This window comes from Agrilus planipennis, unplaced genomic scaffold (assembly GCF_000699045.2).
Source record: "Agrilus planipennis isolate EAB-ADULT unplaced genomic scaffold, Apla_2.0 scaffold50, whole genome shotgun sequence".
NCBI lineage: Eukaryota > Metazoa > Arthropoda > Insecta > Coleoptera > Buprestidae > Agrilus > Agrilus planipennis.
The window spans coordinates 744,043-766,966 of NW_020438881.1; the positions used below are offsets into that span (position 1 = coordinate 744,043).

At 36.4% G+C, this 22,924-nt stretch overlaps 1 protein-coding gene across 2 annotated transcripts in view; it reads right to left on the reverse strand.

Annotated features, from left to right (window-relative positions):
- Nucleotides 1-22,612, reverse strand: part of LOC108734872 (homeotic protein Sex combs reduced) — a 98,164-nt gene extending 75,552 nt beyond the window's left edge. Inside the window, exon 1 of one of the 2 annotated variants that reach the window (XM_018466588.1) lies at nucleotides 21,398-22,612. In XM_018466588.1, the coding sequence (XP_018322090.1) occupies nucleotides 21,398-22,118 (721 nt within the window). In that variant the 5' untranslated portion in view covers nucleotides 22,119-22,612. The remainder of the gene's footprint in view (nucleotides 1-21,397) is intronic. The other variant, XM_018466587.1, reaches the window with a different exon arrangement.
- Nucleotides 22,613-22,924: the final 312 nt, after the last annotated feature.

The following is a 22,924-nucleotide window of genomic DNA, read 5'->3' on the forward strand; positions in this document are numbered from 1 at the left end:
TGGCAGCTGTCAAAATAGTTAGAGTAGGTTAGGTTACGCTATGTTAGTATTTCCATAGACCTAGGGAATGGACTGAGCAATGGCAACCGGCATGGCCTAGAGCTTTAGATCATTGCTTAGTATTCGGGAGGACGCCGGTTAAATTCTGGGTCCGTCTGCCTTGATCCCACGTTTTTTTCTGGTTTCCTTGGATCACTTAAAGGGTAGTAATATTCCACAGATAATCTTTCATTCTCTTCTGCCTTCACATCGTCCGTCTCATCTTTCTCACCCGAACCAACACCCACCCATTCCCATGATTCCTGAAATGAGGCTGAAGAAGGCCTTCCGTTCTAGCTTCCGACGTAGTCAGGGGAGACTGTCCGCCCAGCACCATTAGAGGCTGGTGGGAATGAAACACCCAAAGTTTTTTTTTACTGAGCAATACCCTCATAAAATTGACCACACTCATGAAGACGAACCTGCGGCCGATAGCTCTCTTTTCTGTAAGCCTGTAAAACCCGTACTAAGAGATAACTACTGACCGCACGATCACTTTATCTCTCTCACACGTTTCTATCCGAATTTACTTTATAGTCAAACAGTTAATGCACAGTCCATTCTCTATGGGTTGGGTAGTTCTTCTAATGGTCCAACAGAGACATATAACAGCGGTTCCCAATTTCTTCTTGCTACGGAACGCTTTCTGATCCACCTTTCATCGGTGGAACCCCATTTCAATAAAAAGTAAACTGACGCTTTATTGTATGCATGTTGAAATCTTCAACTTGAATTTTGAATTCAAAATCTTTATTGCACGTACGTATTTAGTGTGCAGATCTTTACTAATAATAGTCTGATTTGCGAATGGATTCTATACTCACAATCAGTGGCTGTCATGTAACTCTTCTGGAAAATATTCTTTCAATGATTTTTTGAGGTTCAATAGATGTTCATTTATGGTTTTACCAACAACTGAGGTTACTTGTAATTCACTTTCTTCGAGGAATCTGTTTGAAAGAGGGTTCCTAACCTTTTTTTTCAACACATGCAATCCAGAAGGTAAATTTGTTTTTATCGTTGGAGAAGATAATATTTTGTTTCTCACTGTAGACGTAGTTGTGGTTTTTCACTGTAAGGAGCAAGATAATCCAGAAAACAAGAATGAATCATTGGACAATCGTATCCAATCTGTTGTAGCTTAACGTAAGACAAAATGTCTCATCCTATCATCTGGAATTTAGGTATATTTCTTTCACAAAAATAGCAGTCCTCGTTCCTATCATAAACTGGACCATTAGGGTTCGGCCTTTCACGTTATATCTCGAGGAACCCCTGTGATCCTTTCACAGAACATCAGGGTTCCGCTGAACATCATTTGGGAACCGTTGACATAGACACTGGTTCACTGGTGAATGAAATAGGTAGGATTTAGGTAAGGAGAGTCAAGAGATAAGCGACAGTACTACGTATGTCTCACGATTATTGAAACAGACCCTATATATTTTTATATAAAGTACTAAAATATTCTGTAGGTCGCAGTTCATGCCGATAATGGACTTACGGACAACATGTATCTACTCGGTTAAATGGACTTTAAATTAGTGTTAAATGTTAAATAATTGGATTTTATTGCTCAATAAATAATTTAGCCGTTAATAATCGGCCTCATTTAGGTAAGTGTTGAACAAACTAATTTCTAATTTTGGATTCTAATGATTTGGTCGCTGGTTTGGTTCAACAGGTGTATAAATTTCGACAGAGCAGCTCCACTGCTGCTACAATCGGATATAAAACGGGCTGCTGTTGGATAATAATACGACAGAAGGAACAGTAGCATGTGACCCTAAGGCCATAAATATCCCGCCAGTAGCGGGACCCCAAGTTGCCTATTGCTCCTTCTGCTTCCTTCTTAATCATGTCCAAATCCATGGCGAACAGCTACATAATGACTGCGTACTTAGAAATACGTTTATTTATTTGATTTCATGCAGACACAAACTTTTAAATTTTTAAAAGTTAATTTTTAATTTTATGGTCANCAACTTTTCATATCATGTCTGGGCAATTACATAGACGCAATACCAAATTGAGAATCTTTTCTTCTCCTTTTTTAGGAAATTTATCTGACAATGTAATTTTCTCTGTGGACTAAGAATTTTACTGAAAATATGAAGATGATATTCCTAATGTATCTGACTTAACTTTTTTCAATTAGAAATGATTATAGGTATACTTGTGCTTCAAGTTTAAAACTTACCATCGATCTAGCTTCATTATATACATTTGATACTGGCAATGGACAGAACATATTGAGTTACTTTATCGGTTTTGTCCACTTCTGTCATCATCATAATCATAAGATCGTCAGTCCTAAGGCTGATTGGACACACACATCCACTCATTCCTATCCTGAGCTTATCTTCGCATTTTCCCAAAACTAGGACAACTCACAACTATTTGCGAACAGTCATCTAATCTAGGACTACCTCTACTTTTCTTAACTTCTGTTTCTGCCTCTAATATGTCTCTGGCTAGACCTTCATGCCTGAGAAGTTGTCCTATCAACCTATCTCGCCTATTTCTTATTGACTTCCATAGAGTCCTCTGTTCTCCTATTCTTTCTAATACTTCTTCATTTCTAACCTTCTCTATCCACGATATCCTCATTATTCGCCTGTAACACCACATTTAGAATACTTCTAATCTTTTCTTTTCCGTCGCGCCCACCGTCCATGTTTCGAATTTCTAAATTAACCGTTCTCGAGCAAAGAAGTGACTTATTTTTATTGAAGGCGACTCAACCCTGCGCTATCCTCTGCTCTATACCCCTACAACTCCTTCCGTCCTAACTTATCTGACATCCTAGATACCTAAAAAGCCACTTCTTCTAATTTTTCGGCTCCTATCTTTATATTCGCTCCATTACTATATCTACTTTATGAAGGCTTGATGAGGCAAATCCGTTTGAAAATACTCTCGTTAAAATGAAAAAACTTAATAATAATCCCCTTGACCAATTATGTCAATTTTACAATCAATGATATTTTTTTCATTAATATTAAATTCATTTTTCCAAAAATCTTTAATGGGGTAGCAATAATTTTCCCTACGAGGGTCACACCCAGCATTCCTGATGATGCGCAAATGCGGCAACCTTATGAGGCCCATAAAAAGTAGTGTGACTACCCACTTAAGGACCCTACCTTTACCCCCCTTAAAATTCTAGTCCGGATTCTTCTGTTTATCAACTATGTGAAAATTATTCCACTAAATCTTCGCCAGAAATTTCGTTTTAATAGGTTATTGGTGAACCTTGGAAGATCTTGCATTCATCATCATCAGGAGGTCGTCAGTCCTGAGACTGGTTGGACACGTACCTCCACTCAACTAGAACAACCCACATCTTTAACTATTTGCGAACAGTAATCTAACCCAGGTCTACTTCTACCCCTCTTAACTCCTGTTTATGCCTGTAATATGTCTCTTACTAGACCTTCATGTATATTTGAATAAATATTTAATGCATCTATTAAAGGTATATCCATCCAGAAAAATTTAGGAAACTGTAAACGATATAATCTAATTGAAAGTGATTTTAGATCATTATATTCTTAATGTAACATATAAGTATCTTTCAAGAGATGCATGCATTGTTTAGAGGATTACAGATTCAATTCATGCCAAAAATGTCCTTTCCAAAACAAAATTCCTAAGTAGGTACTTATTGGATCCGTTTCGTTTCCGTTTGACCACCTTGTATACCTACATACAATTTCTTTTTTCCCGGTTGAATGAGAGAAGAAGAAGAATTCGCGGTTTTACTTGAACAATATGGCGTTTTCTTTTGCGACAAGGTCATGAATCTTGGCTGGTTGCCCGTTTATTGAGATAAATCTTCTTGCACCAGAACTTCCTTTACGTAGCTGGGTAGCAACGGAAACATTTGCTAGACTAAATCCTTCTACCACGCACACGTTTCCCCAGCGTAACATTAGCGAGAATTATGAATCAATCTCACACTTGCCTGAATGCATTTTGCACCTTTTACAATGTAACACGAGGTGCTTTATTAACTTACGTAACTCTATATAAATTGTACCTATATACGTGTATCGTCGTATAAGTTTCAGCAAGACGTTAAACGAAATATGAAGAAAAAATTGAACAACTACCATACTAAGAACGATAGGGGAAAACACCCGAAAAGTAAATGGTTTCTTTCAATAAGTACTAAAATAGTTCGTGTACATTTGAATCAATAACGTCTTCTATGTTTTTCTATTCTAATTATTTAGGTTCTTTATTACACGAAAAATGTAACTACTATACCTTATGGGCACTCAAAATAGCGACAAGATGTGAAAAAACAATTAACAGTTAGTATCGACCGAACAAATCTACTTGGAAAGTATCAAAGTATACATACATTCTCGCGCCCAGCTTTCGGCATCAGTCTCTAGGTGGCCACAGCTTCTCTAACCCTTTCCCGCAAGCGCACGGGATTCTCTTCGGTTATAAGCGCGAGTAACATTCATCGATGACACACTTCCCAGGTGTGTAAGGTACGGGGCACATCACTAGTCTTACTGAAGAGTCCAGTCAAAACACATGGCCGATCAAAATAAACTTTTCTTTCGCTTACTAGCGCCTCAACATTCGCTAAACACTTAATGATATTCATCTAATCGTAAGTGAAATAGCAGCTTTCATTAAAAGAAAATTAATAATATTGCATGTTACACCTATTTATTTATCATATTTAGAAATTGTTTGTAAGGTTAGACAAACGATCGAAGTGATTTACAGTGTCAAGTTGGCTAAGAATATATCAGTTAATCAATATAAGCGATCATTTGAGATTTCGATTCACTGACATGACAAAGTATGAGCTGAAAACATATTTACCGGATCTGTAATTTGTAACAACGACTTCTTTAGCTAAACGAATTAATTAAGAGACAGCTAAAATTAAACTGTATGAAGACAATTATGCGTACAGATGTATTAAATTTCATAAAGGTCAAGTGTCCATTAATCGCAAGCCATTCTTGTGAACTACTTTCCAAGTGACCCATATCCTTGAATGAGGATGACAGATTAACTCTAAATCATATCGTTCGAAGAAAAAGCTATGAACTATTTTATAATTGCATATTCCCGTAAACTGAAAAAAATCTCAGCAATTATAATAAAACGGATTACGTATAGTATTATTAGTAATCTGTCGTTTGAATAATGATCAATATTCATGCCACAAATAAATAATTTATTAATTTCTAATTTCATTTAAGTGCGTACCTAGGATTCGTAGATAAAATGCTTTTGACATTCCTAATGGCACAAGATGTAAAATATACTTAGAAAGGTAAAGGTGAGGCAGAGAGATAGGAGAGTGATACATAGTTTGTCTAAAGAGCAACAGGCAAGTAATAACAGGAATTAAAAGGAGTGGAAGTGGACCTAGATTAGATTACTGTTCACAAATAGTTAAGAATATGGCATGTTCCAGTTTTAGGGAAATTCGAACATTAACTCAAAATAGGGAAAAATGAAAGTGGCTGTTCAGCCAGTCTTAGGACTGACGATCTGACGATGATGCTATGGAAGTCAATAAGGAATTAGGCGAGATAGGTTGGTAGAACATCTTCTCAGGCATAAAGGGCTATTTAGAAACATATTAGAAGCAGAAACAGGAACTAGGAGAAGAAGTAGAAGTAGATCTAAATTAGATTATTGTTCGCAAATAGTTAGGGGTATGGGATGTTCTAGTTTTATTCAATTGCGAAGATAAGGCGAGGATAAGAAAGCGTGGAGGTGCGTGTCCAATCAATCTTAGAACTGATGATGAGGCTTTCATTCATATATATTTTTAAATTAGTAGAACTTTAATAAAAGCAGAGAATAGCGCAGGGTCTAGTCTTAGTCTTAGTAGTGTAAGAACTACTATAATTTAAAAAAGTTACTAATTCTTCCCTTCAGGTTCAGGTTCGAGTGAGGGAAACTTATCTACTGTGTTTCTATATCACACATACTTTGTAATGCTTTAAAATTTTGCGTGTTGTATTTCATGGGGTATTTATAGGCGCCACTAACGCTTTTGTTACAATATGGCAAGTGTAATGTATAGTGTCACATAATCGTCGACAATTTGATACGATAACGTTTAATTTATATATGTGGTTGTGTGTTTGGCCGTGGTTTAGATAAGCGTGTACTAGCACAGCAATCATAACGCTATACGTGTGTATGTATGTATGTACACAGTCACCTGCGATTAAGCGCAAAAAGCGTCATTATTCTGTCAATTATACATGTCCGGTCGTTCTATAGAACAAATCGATTTGTTCTGATGGTCAGGTACACAAAAAAATGTGCATAGAACGTAAAAGAATGACCAGTCATGTCACTTGTTGTTTTAATTGTTGTCATTGTCTGCCATGTATCGCTTACAAAAAATTCTGCGTTTCATTGTCATTTTTTTGTTTCTCAGAGTGACGTTAGAGTGGTCGTGGATATCGAAACGTCGGACTTCGTTACTTTCACTGTTCGAGAAGAATTCGACGTCTTGTCAGCATAGATCACGTCAAGTGTACTGCAATGGGTCATCTGTTCACTGGAAATAATACGTGTTACCGACCTACGTTCACGTTACTCATTGTAAACTGGTCAAGACTGTAATTGCAATATGTAATGAACGAGCATATCTAGTATTACGACTTCAGGTTTAATATATTTTCCGTTTTCAACAATAGCATGTGCAACGTGTTAACTAACTGAATAAATAAATAAATAATAAACGATTAGTTCTGGTAACGGCTTAGTGAACACAACTGTTTTCATAACATCATATATTGCATGCTTTTTTGTTAAATTTTTTGATTAAATGCAGTTTTTAAAGCTAAAGAAAATAATTTCTAACAATTTTTTTCGTTATTTTGTTTTCTGTCACTATCTACGAGGGTGCTATTTAATTTTTGTTTTATAATTCACTTCTTCGGAAAAGCTTGTTACGATTTGACATGCGGTAAATAATTTTTGTGATCGATGTTTTTAGAATGGCAGCTGTCAAAATAGTTAGAGTAGGTTAGGTTACGCTATGTTAGTATTTCCATAGACCTAGGGAATGGACTGAGCAATGGCAACCGGCATGGCCTAGAGCTTTAGATCATTGCTTAGTATTCGGGAGGACGCCGGTTAAATTCTGGGTCCGTCTGCCTTGATCCCACGTTTTTTTCTGGTTTCCTTGGATCACTTAAAGGGTAGTAATATTCCACAGATAATCTTTCATTCTCTTCTGCCTTCACATCGTCCGTCTCATCTTTCTCACCCGAACCAACACCCACCCATTCCCATGATTCCTGAAATGAGGCTGAAGAAGGCCTTCCGTTCTAGCTTCCGACGTAGTCAGGGGAGACTGTCCGCCCAGCACCATTAGAGGCTGGTGGGAATGAAACACCCAAAGTTTTTTTTTACTGAGCAATACCCTCATAAAATTGACCACACTCATGAAGACGAACCTGCGGCCGATAGCTCTCTTTTCTGTAAGCCTGTAAAACCCGTACTAAGAGATAACTACTGACCGCACGATCACTTTATCTCTCTCACACGTTTCTATCCGAATTTACTTTATAGTCAAACAGTTAATGCACAGTCCATTCTCTATGGGTTGGGTAGTTCTTCTAATGGTCCAACAGAGACATATAACAGCGGTTCCCAATTTCTTCTTGCTACGGAACGCTTTCTGATCCACCTTTCATCGGTGGAACCCCATTTCAATAAAAAGTAAACTGACGCTTTATTGTATGCATGTTGAAATCTTCAACTTGAATTTTGAATTCAAAATCTTTATTGCACGTACGTATTTAGTGTGCAGATCTTTACTAATAATAGTCTGATTTGCGAATGGATTCTATACTCACAATCAGTGGCTGTCATGTAACTCTTCTGGAAAATATTCTTTCAATGATTTTTTGAGGTTCAATAGATGTTCATTTATGGTTTTACCAACAACTGAGGTTACTTGTAATTCACTTTCTTCGAGGAATCTGTTTGAAAGAGGGTTCCTAACCTTTTTTTTCAACACATGCAATCCAGAAGGTAAATTTGTTTTTATCGTTGGAGAAGATAATATTTTGTTTCTCACTGTAGACGTAGTTGTGGTTTTTCACTGTAAGGAGCAAGATAATCCAGAAAACAAGAATGAATCATTGGACAATCGTATCCAATCTGTTGTAGCTTAACGTAAGACAAAATGTCTCATCCTATCATCTGGAATTTAGGTATATTTCTTTCACAAAAATAGCAGTCCTCGTTCCTATCATAAACTGGACCATTAGGGTTCGGCCTTTCACGTTATATCTCGAGGAACCCCTGTGATCCTTTCACAGAACATCAGGGTTCCGCTGAACATCATTTGGGAACCGTTGACATAGACACGTAAGNGTCAAGACTGTAATTGCAATATGTAATGAACGAGCATATCTAGTATTACGACTTCAGGTTTAATATATTTTCCGTTTTCAACAATAGCATGTGCAACGTGTTAACTAACTGAATAAATAAATAAATAATAAACGATTAGTTCTGGTAACGGCTTAGTGAACACAACTGTTTTCATAACATCATATATTGCATGCTTTTTTGTTAAATTTTTTGATTAAATGCAGTTTTTAAAGCTAAAGAAAATAATTTCTAACAATTTTTTTCGTTATTTTGTTTTCTGTCACTATCTACGAGGGTGCTATTTAATTTTTGTTTTATAATTCACTTCTTCGGAAAAGCTTGTTACGATTTGACATGCGGTAAATAATTTTTGTGATCGATGTTTTTAGAATGGCAGCTGTCAAAATAGTTAGAGTAGGTTAGGTTACGCTATGTTAGTATTTCCATAGACCTAGGGAATGGACTGAGCAATGGCAACCGGCATGGCCTAGAGCTTTAGATCATTGCTTAGTATTCGGGAGGACGCCGGTTAAATTCTGGGTCCGTCTGCCTTGATCCCACGTTTTTTTCTGGTTTCCTTGGATCACTTAAAGGGTAGTAATATTCCACAGATAATCTTTCATTCTCTTCTGCCTTCACATCGTCCGTCTCATCTTTCTCACCCGAACCAACACCCACCCATTCCCATGATTCCTGAAATGAGGCTGAAGAAGGCCTTCCGTTCTAGCTTCCGACGTAGTCAGGGGAGACTGTCCGCCCAGCACCATTAGAGGCTGGTGGGAATGAAACACCCAAAGTTTTTTTTTACTGAGCAATACCCTCATAAAATTGACCACACTCATGAAGACGAACCTGCGGCCGATAGCTCTCTTTTCTGTAAGCCTGTAAAACCCGTACTAAGAGATAACTACTGACCGCACGATCACTTTATCTCTCTCACACGTTTCTATCCGAATTTACTTTATAGTCAAACAGTTAATGCACAGTCCATTCTCTATGGGTTGGGTAGTTCTTCTAATGGTCCAACAGAGACATATAACAGCGGTTCCCAATTTCTTCTTGCTACGGAACGCTTTCTGATCCACCTTTCATCGGTGGAACCCCATTTCAATAAAAAGTAAACTGACGCTTTATTGTATGCATGTTGAAATCTTCAACTTGAATTTTGAATTCAAAATCTTTATTGCACGTACGTATTTAGTGTGCAGATCTTTACTAATAATAGTCTGATTTGCGAATGGATTCTATACTCACAATCAGTGGCTGTCATGTAACTCTTCTGGAAAATATTCTTTCAATGATTTTTTGAGGTTCAATAGATGTTCATTTATGGTTTTACCAACAACTGAGGTTACTTGTAATTCACTTTCTTCGAGGAATCTGTTTGAAAGAGGGTTCCTAACCTTTTTTTTCAACACATGCAATCCAGAAGGTAAATTTGTTTTTATCGTTGGAGAAGATAATATTTTGTTTCTCACTGTAGACGTAGTTGTGGTTTTTCACTGTAAGGAGCAAGATAATCCAGAAAACAAGAATGAATCATTGGACAATCGTATCCAATCTGTTGTAGCTTAACGTAAGACAAAATGTCTCATCCTATCATCTGGAATTTAGGTATATTTCTTTCACAAAAATAGCAGTCCTCGTTCCTATCATAAACTGGACCATTAGGGTTCGGCCTTTCACGTTATATCTCGAGGAACCCCTGTGATCCTTTCACAGAACATCAGGGTTCCGCTGAACATCATTTGGGAACCGTTGACATAGACACTGGTTCACTGGTGAATGAAATAGGTAGGATTTAGGTAAGGAGAGTCAAGAGATAAGCGACAGTACTACGTATGTCTCACGATTATTGAAACAGACCCTATATATTTTTATATAAAGTACTAAAATATTCTGTAGGTCGCAGTTCATGCCGATAATGGACTTACGGACAACATGTATCTACTCGGTTAAATGGACTTTAAATTAGTGTTAAATGTTAAATAATTGGATTTTATTGCTCAATAAATAATTTAGCCGTTAATAATCGGCCTCATTTAGGTAAGTGTTGAACAAACTAATTTCTAATTTTGGATTCTAATGATTTGGTCGCTGGTTTGGTTCAACAGGTGTATAAATTTCGACAGAGCAGCTCCACTGCTGCTACAATCGGATATAAAACGGGCTGCTGTTGGATAATAATACGACAGAAGGAACAGTAGCATGTGACCCTAAGGCCATAAATATCCCGCCAGTAGCGGGACCCCAAGTTGCCTATTGCTCCTTCTGCTTCCTTCTTAATCATGTCCAAATCCATGGCGAACAGCTACATAATGACTGCGTACTTAGAAATACGTTTATTTATTTGATTTCATGCAGACACAAACTTTTAAATTTTTAAAAGTTAATTTTTAATTTTATGGTCAATAAATTGGATTCTGTACGGTTCCTGAAACGTTAATATTAAGTATTTGTGTTAATTATCTATTATTTATATACTAAAGCACGACGGAATTGGAAATATATACTTTACTGTTATTGGTTTTTATTATCATTAAATCTTTAGTAGTTAATCTTTAGTAGTTAAGTCTGTAATTCATACAATAATTGATCTTCGGCCAATATCAGTTTTGTAATGATTTAAATAAATAATTAAAAAGAGTGGAAGTGCGTGTCCAATCAGTCTCAGAACTGACGACCCAATGGCAAGGAAGTTATTTGTTTTGGGGGGATTTTCTATTAAAACCATTTAAATTAAAAAATACTATATTTCAAACTGAACCTGTCATGAACCTAAGCACATGCGTCCTGTTGATTTAATGGTTCAGCCGCTGCCAACGATTTATGCCAGTGGAAGTAGTTAAGCTGAGAGATTTGCTTAAGGTAATAAAATCATAAATTAATGCGTTGTATGTGTATTAATTTGAGCCAAATTCAGTTAATGGCTCAGCTCACCTTTGCAACCTTTCAAATCGTTACGCTCTCATGCATTTACCTGCTGAGAAATTAACTAAAGTTAAGAATAAACTAGAAAAAATCATAGACTGAGTAGTAACATATGAACCGACAGAATTTAATTGCAGTAAAAATTGAGAACAAAGCAGAGCTCTAGCTCAGAAAATTTACAGCCAAATTTTATTTTTAAATTAATTTTACAATAAATAAAAGTATGAAGACCTATGCACATATCGCTGTAATCTACAAAATAAAGTAACTTAAGGTTCTTAGATTCGAAGAATTAAATTTGAATTTCAAATTAAGTATCTAGTCTTCAACAACTTGCTTGTAACCCCACCCGTAAAATTAGTTATTGTTAAAGTGGTTAAAAGGTATATGCTAAAGGGCTACTACCAATTACCATGTAGGTATGACTTATTTTTAGAGTTGCCAAGCGGTCGAGGTTTGCTTCAGGTTTGTCTTAGTCCGAGGAGCATCCATGAGGGGTTTTAAATCCGTTTTTAATATTTTTGCCCTCTATTGAACCGTAGGTATACCATGGTCAGAATTCTGCTCAGTGTTAATTCATATGAAATCATTAAAATTATTTGTAGAAATTGAAAATTATTCATTTATAGTTACGACAAAAATTTAGCATGATAAAAACATTGGTCACGAGTTCTTTAATTGTTCTTTAAAGACTAAATTTATTCATACTTATATGCATACATTAATTTTCAATATTTTGTTTGCAATGAAAAATAACTTTGTATTATTTACCCTACTATCGATTTTAAATTTTTGCAGATTACAAGACCTTTGACAACGTTTGGGATCGCTGATAGATTTTTGGAGTAGTGGATAGCATTCTTCCATTTAATCTGTATTCATCTATAAAATGTTAAAAATTGTTATTGTGATTGACAAATATACTTGCTAACCATTAAGGTACAAGATAAGCCTTTTAGGAAAATGTTGAAACAACGGTTTTGTTGATGTTAATAACAGAACTCGAATGATATATTGTGTTTGTACGTCAGAATTCAAAATAGCTTTAAATGTATATTTTAGTGAAAACATGAGATTGTACATAGTAGATATGAAAACTAACAGTACTGATAATAAAAAAAAACTGTTCTTCCTTCCTTACAACTTTAATTTATTTAGTTTAACCGTTGATTTGTTGTAACGGACGGTTAATAATGATAGTTTATGGTTTTTATAGTTTGATTGACTATTACAACAGTACAATAAGCTACTTTTAAAGAATCTGTTCACCAAAATTTCCAGGAACTATGAACAGCAATTTCAATTTGTTTGTTCTTATAAGCACATTGTAATATAATTTCGTCACCGATTATACAAGATATAAAATAACCACAAAAAAAATTGATGATATTCAGTGAACCTAAATAATGCATATGTGATCTCAAAGCAAGCATATGGACGACTGCTTGGAAGAAATTTTTGCAGTTAAATTTTACAGTAGGTATCTACAAAAAATATAAACAAAAGGTGTACTGATCAATATTTTTTGGAACAGATGCACCAGCGCGATCGAGTCCACAGGAAGCAATTACGATTTCAACCTACCTGATAAGATGTTGACTTCGTGATGGTCGTCGTGCAGACGGACGCGTATCATTATTCATCTTTTAAGTTGTCACGAGAACCTATTTATTATTGCCTTTTAATGCTTTGAAACGGTCACCATTTTTTTTAACTAATATTGTAAGTACATTTCATACGAATCATAAAGGATATGCAGCGTTGTTAACCAATTTATTAGGGTACATTTGTGATGTGGAACTTGGAATGAACGATTTAGCGATTGGTTTTCTGAAAATTTTAATACCAACAGTAACAGAGGAGTAACTATAGATAGATGTTCAATGTACTCCATGGAACATGGCTCTTAAGCCAGGGACCTTGTAATGCTTGGGGACTTCGACAATACATTTTTCTCGATAGTTTCAAAAAACATTTTGACAAATTGAATCAATATTACCATAACACCGAAGGTGATAAAGATTTTGCCAAAGTGATGAATGTATACAATTCAACTTTTCATATCATGTCTGGGCAATTACATAGACGCAATACCAAATTGAGAATCTTTTCTTCTCCTTTTTTAGGAAATTTATCTGACAATGTAATTTTCTCTGTGGACTAAGAATTTTACTGAAAATATGAAGATGATATTCCTAATGTATCTGACTTAACTTTTTTCAATTAGAAATGATTATAGGTATACTTGTGCTTCAAGTTTAAAACTTACCATCGATCTAGCTTCATTATATACATTTGATACTGGCAATGGACAGAACATATTGAGTTACTTTATCGGTTTTGTCCACTTCTGTCATCATCATAATCATAAGATCGTCAGTCCTAAGGCTGATTGGACACACACATCCACTCATTCCTATCCTGAGCTTATCTTCGCATTTTCCCAAAACTAGGACAACTCACAACTATTTGCGAACAGTCATCTAATCTAGGACTACCTCTACTTTTCTTAACTTCTGTTTCTGCCTCTAATATGTCTCTGGCTAGACCTTCATGCCTGAGAAGTTGTCCTATCAACCTATCTCGCCTATTTCTTATTGACTTCCATAGAGTCCTCTGTTCTCCTATTCTTTCTAATACTTCTTCATTTCTAACCTTCTCTATCCACGATATCCTCATTATTCGCCTGTAACACCACATTTAGAATACTTCTAATCTTTTCTTTTCCGTCGCGCCCACCGTCCATGTTTCGAATTTCTAAATTAACCGTTCTCGAGCAAAGAAGTGACTTATTTTTATTGAAGGCGACTCAACCCTGCGCTATCCTCTGCTCTATACCCCTACAACTCCTTCCGTCCTAACTTATCTGACATCCTAGATACCTAAAAAGCCACTTCTTCTAATTTTTCGGCTCCTATCTTTATATTCGCTCCATTACTATAGTTACTCAGAAAAATCAAATCTAATCACGCTTATTGGAGATATTATATTAGTGTTTGGTTATAGATACTTTTCTTGTGAATAATTAAAATTTTTAAAAATGTATTGTGATAAATTTCAGCCGCGTTATGTGTTGAATATCCGTATACCTAACGTAGAGGTACTCGTACGTATGCGTATGCATATACGTATTCGCCTTATTATAGCAGCTAAAAATGTTGAATTTAATGAAGTCAGTTCGTGTGACAGGTAGTACCACTACCTTAATTACGTATTTTATAGGTATAAATATTTCAAAGTCGCTTAATTGGGCGGTTCCAAAGCCGCTTCATCAAAATTATTGGTTTCTGCCGCTTAACCGTGGTGCGTTTTAAGCGTCGGGGATTTGCGCTTTTATGGGCAGATACACGCGTTGTCACGACACCGGATAGAGATAGAAAGCCCCGAACGCGAACGTTACAAGCCACGCAAAATAAATAGGCGGGAGCTCGATCGAGTTTTGCAACTCATTATAGAATCATATGTAAATTTCGCTTATCGATCGCGGTAATTTTCTATAGATACCCTCTACTTACCGGGAGTAGGTATTACAGGCACTACCACATCACAGCCGTTCGTGATTATGTTAATAGTTAATGGATAATGTTTCTATTTTATTTTAGGCGCGCTCAAACCGCGACCAATTATTGACCCCGACGGTTACGACGGAAAATCTTTGACCTTGTTCCAACACGCCCAAAAAGTCCAAGTAATATTCATAAATACAATGTGGGAATTATTACAGACAGTAATAGGGACAGATATACAGGGGCAAAAGATTAGTATCTTTAAATTTGCAGATGATATAATAGTATTAGCATCCAGCAAGGAGGAGTTAGAGATAACTTTAAATAAAATGGAAACGCTATTGACGAAACCGTATTGTTTGAAAATAAATAAAAGTAAAACAAAGTTACTGGTATGCAAGGGAAGAAAAAATAAGGGAAGGGAATGTAAAGATAGGAGACGAAGGATTAGAAGAAGTGGCTGATTTTAGTTACCTAGGAAGTCAGATAAGTCAGGGCGGAATCGCTTTCAATAAAAAAAGTCATTCCTATGCTCGCAAACGGTTAATTTCGAAATTCAAAAAAGATTGTTAAATGTATATGTTTGAAACGCGGCGCTATACGGGTGCGGAACATGGCCGGTGGACGCGGCGGAAAAGAAAAGATTAGAAGCTTTCGAAATGTAGTGTTACTGGCGAATGATGAAGATACCGTGGATAGAGTAGGTTAGAAATAAAGAGGTGTTAGAGAACAGAGGACTCTATGGAAGTCTATAAAAAATAGGCGAGATAGGTTAATAGGACACCTTCTCAGGTACGATGTTGAAAGGGTTAAGGATCTGGAATGTTCTAGTTTTAAGGAAATATGAAAATTAGCTCCGGATACGAAGGAGTGGAAGTGCGTCTCCAACCAGTCTGCGGACTGACGTCCTTATGATGATGAGCATACATAATAAGTAAATAATAAATGTATGCAATTGAAGACGTAAGCCGCTGATCGAAAACTCATCAAAGCCACACACGAACGCAGCCTTAAGTGGGGTAGTTAAAAGAGACATCCACAATATGAAATGTTAGTTTTATGGTTTCTTTTAGAGATGCACTGGATAGTAATATTAGCGGGTACTGAATAACCGGGTCCTTGTCAAAACAACTACTGTCAATGGTTCACGTCTTCCGGATACCCGGCGTCAATATCCGATACCCGGCCGAATCCTAAAAAAGTGCCAGATCCAGCGAGTAGCGAATCCAAACCAGACACATGGCCCATTTCTATTTTTTATTCACCTTTCAAAGTCCATATTATGGTAACGACATGAACATTGCAGTACTGACATTTAGGAAGTTAATTTGATAATTTACAACTGTTTCTCCGTTGATTTAAATACGCTAGGTATTAATGCATTGTAAGTGACTTCTTAGATATCATTTTGATTGAAGATAACACTTAAATAAACGAATGTTCCTATAGCAAGACGTACCTATTGGTCTACCTGATATAATTATTTTATTTTGAAATCATTCTTTCATCAATTAAAATTCTGCAACGATATACATTTTCTTATTTGTCTAACACTATCTTACCTATACTTAACCCCAAGAGTATTGTCTTCTTTTATTAAAAAATCGACAACACATATAAATGATCAACTGGGCAGCAATTAAATATGCTACTGTAAAACCTTATTGTCTTATAGTATCTACAATCTTCCCACACGCTGTGTTATTATTTTGCTTTTATATTAAGGACAAATCAACCACTGCCTTTATTGTGAGTACCTATACAATTACAGATATGCATGTTCCATAATAAATAACTTTCTTACAATACAAATTACCATTTGTTTATTGTTTTACATGAATCTCAAAAGTTATAAGCTGCAATAAGGTTCGAAAAACATGCGAAGGAAGGCGGAGAAAGACAAGTTAACCCGTGACATGATTATTTGTAATAAGTAATTTATTAAAAGTTAGTTATAGAAAGTAAACTGAAGACTCCTGTTCTTTGCTGTCTATATTTGAAGATAAAATTGTATTTTTCTGAAAGGGCGCATTCGTCAAATCTTTTACAGTGGATTTCAGGTATAACGACAATGAAAGGACCACTGTAATTTCGTCGTTAATCCGGTAGTCGTAGTACAGACAAGTATGTATAGTTTTCACCATTTTTCAATTTTGAAACGATTTCCGCCTTTATTTAAAACAAAAGAAAGCTCTTTGTGTCTTTGGCAGCCGACTCCGGTCGCTATATCTGCATGGGATTACTAGGGATTTGTTACAAATGATTCATTAAAAATAGTCGCTACACCCGAACATGGCGTTACATTCGAAGTCGCTATAACCACATAAATTTTGTACTAAAGTATGGTTTAAATTCAAGGGACTTCAGAGGACGCTATAGCAAAAATGGTGGTTATAACCAAGGTTGTAATAAATAAAATCCACTGTATTTTGTAATTTCAGGTTATGATCAATATCGTCATTTACAGATTGTTAATGTTAACCTAATAAACTTTTTATTTGATAAGTAATTGTTTATTACAACGGCCCAAATCTACTACTTTTACTCACAACATGCTTTATAGGATATAGGGAATATCGTCAACATAGGAAAGAGATGTCAGGTAGGAATTGCAGCGGACACTAATAAAGAAAAAGGAATAACATTACAGCAATTGATATGTAACAGAAAGAGATGCAAACAGTTGAACATGTTGCCAGCATCGGACTTTAAAGAAAGCTCCACATTCTCAAGAATTTAGGATAGCAAGACGCTTGTTCTAAGATATAATTCCAACCATAAAGCCGACCATAATTATTCAGTTATCTCTTTTCACATTGTCTGTACTCCTCATGAAGCATTTCCTAACTTAACAAGTGCATTCTCAAAATGCAACGAATGACTGCAGTCCTAAGTAGAAACAAGAAAGATGATACGTCCATTCTCACAAATAATTTATTGTGGACTTCTCCAATTTTGATCGTCCTAACTATAGAGAATATATTGCAGAATCTTCTAGAGTAGATGCTTTTGCGAAGATATACCTTTCAACAAATTTTGCATTTAAAATGCGTAGCCATCAACGGGTAGTAATTACAAAAGAATTTTTCGATAAATAACTATACACCGTGCTTCTTTTATTTTTAAATTTTGATCTTTTACTTCATAATAATCAAACAAAGATTAAATTGCACCAACGGTGTGCGGCAGTATCTGTAAGAAAACTATCAACAAACAAATAAACAGCAATGAATTGGCAATAAATCAACGACCCCATGTGTAAGGGGTTGTTGTGTCGCGTCAGAAATTAAAATAGGGTGTAAACTCAGCCGCAATCTCCATCATCAGAGGTTGTTCTTGGGCCTGTGCGTTTTTCTATAGTAGATACCTACGTGTGCGTGTGCACGTAAAAACACATACTTATACACAAACCCATCGAGCATGCCGCGACCTGGCTCCTCTTTTAATTTATAGTTGTCCGGAAAAAAGATGTTCAGTTCAAAGAGGCTTACGGGACGAAAAGATATATGTCTTTGGGAGCTAATATTGCTCATGTGGGTAGCTAAACAAGTTTATGAAAAATACATCACCCCTTGGGAAATATAATTTAGTAGCTTGAGGAGACGCGAACACCAAAAGGGTGAGGCAAATTCAGCCACTCGACCTTAACTTGTACAAATTTAAATGGTCACAAAAAATAATTGTACTTATTACTTATTCGTACACGTGTACTTTTAGGAAGTCCCGTAATTAGTAGATTAATTAACACAAGTTACCTTTTGGTATACACATGTTAAGATTAAATCTTTCGAGTAGGTAGGTAGTATATGCATAATCTAACATAGGAATTATTATACTAGAAAGTAAGTAACTAAGGGAGGAATGTATGACATTCTTTTCCGAGTGTGTAGGCGAAAAACTTCTAGAAGAGGGTCCCGTAGTATTTTTCCGAGACCTATACATGATTTTTTACATATGCCTGCTTCGAAAGTTCGACTTTCCTGATTTCGAGGGCGAAAGCGCAACATAACCTCAAAGACAAGAAACCGCATTTACTATTTATTAAGTAAGAGGAAAATATTTTAATATCTGCCGGGTGTAAACTATGCACATGAAGATGGTAGAATCCTTTCCTAATAATAAGGAACAATAAATATGCAACTTCTTAGTCGGGAGGAAAATGGTCGCTTTTGTTTCTTCTTAAATTATTAGGAAAAACTATCGTACTTTCGGTAAGGGTATGTTCAAAAACCACTTTACCTACTAAACCTTTAATTGTGTACATGCAATCAGTATACCAATTCACTATCCAATTGACTTACAGACAATCCAACATTTAGGGCTACACTAAAAAACACAACTAAGACTGATTTAATCTTCGCATTTCCTTAAAACTGGAACACCCCACATCCTTAACCATTTGTGAACAGTAATCTCATTTAGGTCTACCTCTACTCCTCATAATTCCTATTTCTGCCTCATGAACCTATCTCGCCTATTTCTTTTTGACTTCCACAAGGGCCTCTGCTCTCCTATTTTTTCTAATACCTACTCGTTTTTAACCTTCACTATCCACAGCATTCTAATCATTTATCTGTAAAACCACATTTCAAACGCTTCCAACCTTTTCTTTTCCGTCGCGTCCACCGTCCATGTTTAGCACCCATAAAGCATTGCGTTCCAGACATACACCTTTAACAATTTTTTTCGAATTTGTGCATAAATAAATAATACATACTCGATATTTGCTTAAATAAGCATATTGTTGATATAAATTTGAATTAAATTTCATTATGCCACACTGTGACTTGTAGCACAATAAAATTTAATTGAAATCTACGTTAATTTTTTATAATAAAAATACAAACGTATGATCATTCTACATATTAAAAAAGAGTATTACTTCCTAATAATACATACATAGATATTAATCTAGTCTCTGACTGAGAATAACTCCTTGGAAGTCAAAATCCATTTCAGATGTTTTAAACATATTGTGTGGAAATGTGAGTTTTCATATCTATTAAGCAGGTTTAGGCAAGTAGTTTATTTGGAAGCAGCTCTTCGCTTATTTATTTCAATCATGACTCAACAATTTCAAAGTTTTTATCCAGGACGCTTTTTATCATGTTGGCTAACAAAATCATTCCTTCTTGAAGGCATAAGTTTACCGACTGGGTTTTTGGTTGACTTATGAAGATTATCGACGATGAGATCAGAAGCGTTTCAGGACACATTCTACAATTTTATTTCAGTTCTTAACTTCTCAGTATGTTTATCAGCTCCTGTTGAGCTTTATTTTATTTAATCTAACGACGCGACGGCGTTTGAATGTACGTTCATAAAAAATACTTTACGATGTGCCGATGTAGGTAACGGCTGTTTACACCCCATATCTGTCTCTGAACGTTACTTACAACCCCTTTGTCCTTTCCACTTTATATCCTAACCTATTCGTCAATGTTCTATTCTATTCTCCCTTTGTATTTTGTATGATTCTTTGCAATATTGAAATATAGATTCCATTGATTTAGAGCTATTGCCTACCTATAAATATACCTTTTACGGTTCGGTAATTTTTGAAGGGCTTAATTCAAGGGCTTAAGCAATTATTATGTGGTATTTTTACAAGTGAAAAAACGTAAACTATATGGAGAAACGAACGGTTTATAATAATATTCTTCTTTGGCAGAAAATTTCATCCTGAAAGTACGATTTTAATTTTTGCTTAAATTATACTTTTTATGGTAATACAAATCATTTTATATACGCCATTAAATAGTCATATCTATTAGTACTAATTAAGCTATACTCTACAGTTATCGAGCATAATCATTGTGGAAGCCGCTGTGTAATAATTATTGCTTATAACATGATAATTATATTAACTCAGGTAGTTAAACGCTTATATAGTATGTAACTTTACCATAGCTTATTTTTCATTTGCAGAGAAATTACTACTAATTACTAAAAGACGTATTAAAGCGAGCCGTCATCACGGCAATTATTATTACTTCTACTTTTTAAACTCTTTTAATTGTATTAGGTACTCATCCAACTTTTTCTCTTTTTTTTGGTGAAAGGACAATTCTGTATTGCTCAAAAGCTATTGAAAAGTGCTACTAATATTCACTGTGGTTTCCTTTATTAGAAGCTTTAGAAATCTGCAAAAGTATCGGGTAACTGCATCATAATTTTCACGCTTTAACTCGAGTTCAAAACAGTCGAATTTTTGTTAGTCGTACAGGAAGCAAGCTCTTAACTGCCATATAAGAGTGTAATGGGTCCGAAAGGACGACGTGATGCAAGGAGCGGACACATTGATTTATTACCCTTCGGTACTGACCTAACTATATCTGTTAACGGCAAAGACATCCCTAACAAAAGATGGGATCTAGTTTACCAGCTACGTACTACACGACGGCTATCTGAATATGAAAATGTTTCGGTTACTTTTCGAGCTTTAACTCAAGACCGGAGTCATTAATCACTTAGTTATCGGCCGACTGTTAGTTTTATAACAGATGGCTTACGAGAATAATCAAAGAATCACTTACTTTGACCTAGGTGGACTCTCTTCATCCAGGGATAGATTTGCGGAGGATTTTGTGACGATGACGATTTTGAGCTGCTATTGTTATTTCCTGGTTTTTCGTTACTTGAAGTCGAACTGGTGCTCGAAGCCGGCGAGGATAAATTTTGCGAAGCGACAGACGAAGATGTTGTCTGTTTACCTTGCGGAGAAGTGCTGACGGACAGGGGAGATGTGATACTGGAACTTTTAGGGGTGATAGTTACACTGCTGCCACTACTAGAATTTTGATTTCCTGATAGAGGCGGCGTACTCCTTGATGGAGTTGCCGTGGTGCTGAGATCTTGCGGAGATGCCACGGTAACTGGTTTTGTCTCCGCGTACTTGCAACTTGTCGAAGGATTCATGACACCAGGACTTTGTGCTCCGGCATTCGGATGATGGAGGTGAGGATTTCCTCCGATTCTTTGAGGTTGCAATTGGGTGTAATCGCCCATCGGAGGTTGCAGACCATGTCCCGGGGCAGGTGTTGCATACGGATGTTGGCCATATTGCGGGCCTACCTGCGGCGGCGAATAGCACGCGGGGGGATAATTGGCCGCAGTGGCCGCGTTCGGATTATAATAGTCTGCACCTGGGCTGGAGTTCTGATGAGCTCCCTGATCCGAAGTCGCAGTCGCCGATCGGGCTTGTTGCCCATAACATTGGGCTAATGAATTCACAAATTGATATGAACTCATCGTCATTTAATATTCAGTCTGTTAACACCTTCACTAAATGTACGACAGCTATTTACATTTTCAATTCAGAGTCCTTATTTCTGACAGTTTTTGTTCACTAAGTCAACATAGGTCACGGCTAATCGTCTACATCAACGGATAAAATGTAGCAACTAAGAAAAACCAGTTCGCACACGTTTTCCGAAAGTGATTGAGGATTGCCAATAGAAAAGTGATCTTTTCGATGATTAAGCGTTACGCACTCGAATGCCACTTGATTTCGGCAACGAAGATGATCAGTACCTAATCGTAATATGATGTCGCGACTAACACTGAGACGTCTGCATCACGTGCAAGTTTATATGATAGTGATACATTCGCGTCGAGACGGTCGGAAAACTGGCGCTAGCACTAGCCAGTCCCACGCGTTGATTGGATCTAGTGTGTGTGTGAGGATGTGATTCTTTCATGATCGTGTCCTCGCGTAGAGAACGAGACAGACAACGTCCGGGTTCCGTTTAACACAACAAGCCAAAAAGAGAAGGATAACTAAGTGGGGCATCTCCTGAGTCGCACGTCCAGCGTGGTTAAGCGACTTTAGAGTCATGCGCGGGGAGGAGTCAAAGCTGATCGGAAGGCGGGACCCTAACAGTTAGAAATTGATAATTTGTGAATTGTTTAAGATTTGATGCTCAGCTGAGCGGATTGTTAAGAGTGACATGAGTGGCGATTTGGCCTTCTTCCTTTTAAATGTTTCTGGCTACTGCTGCACGTAGCCTCCGATACACGGAAGAGAGAGCATTCTGAGTTGAGTGCTGCAACGTATGAATGCG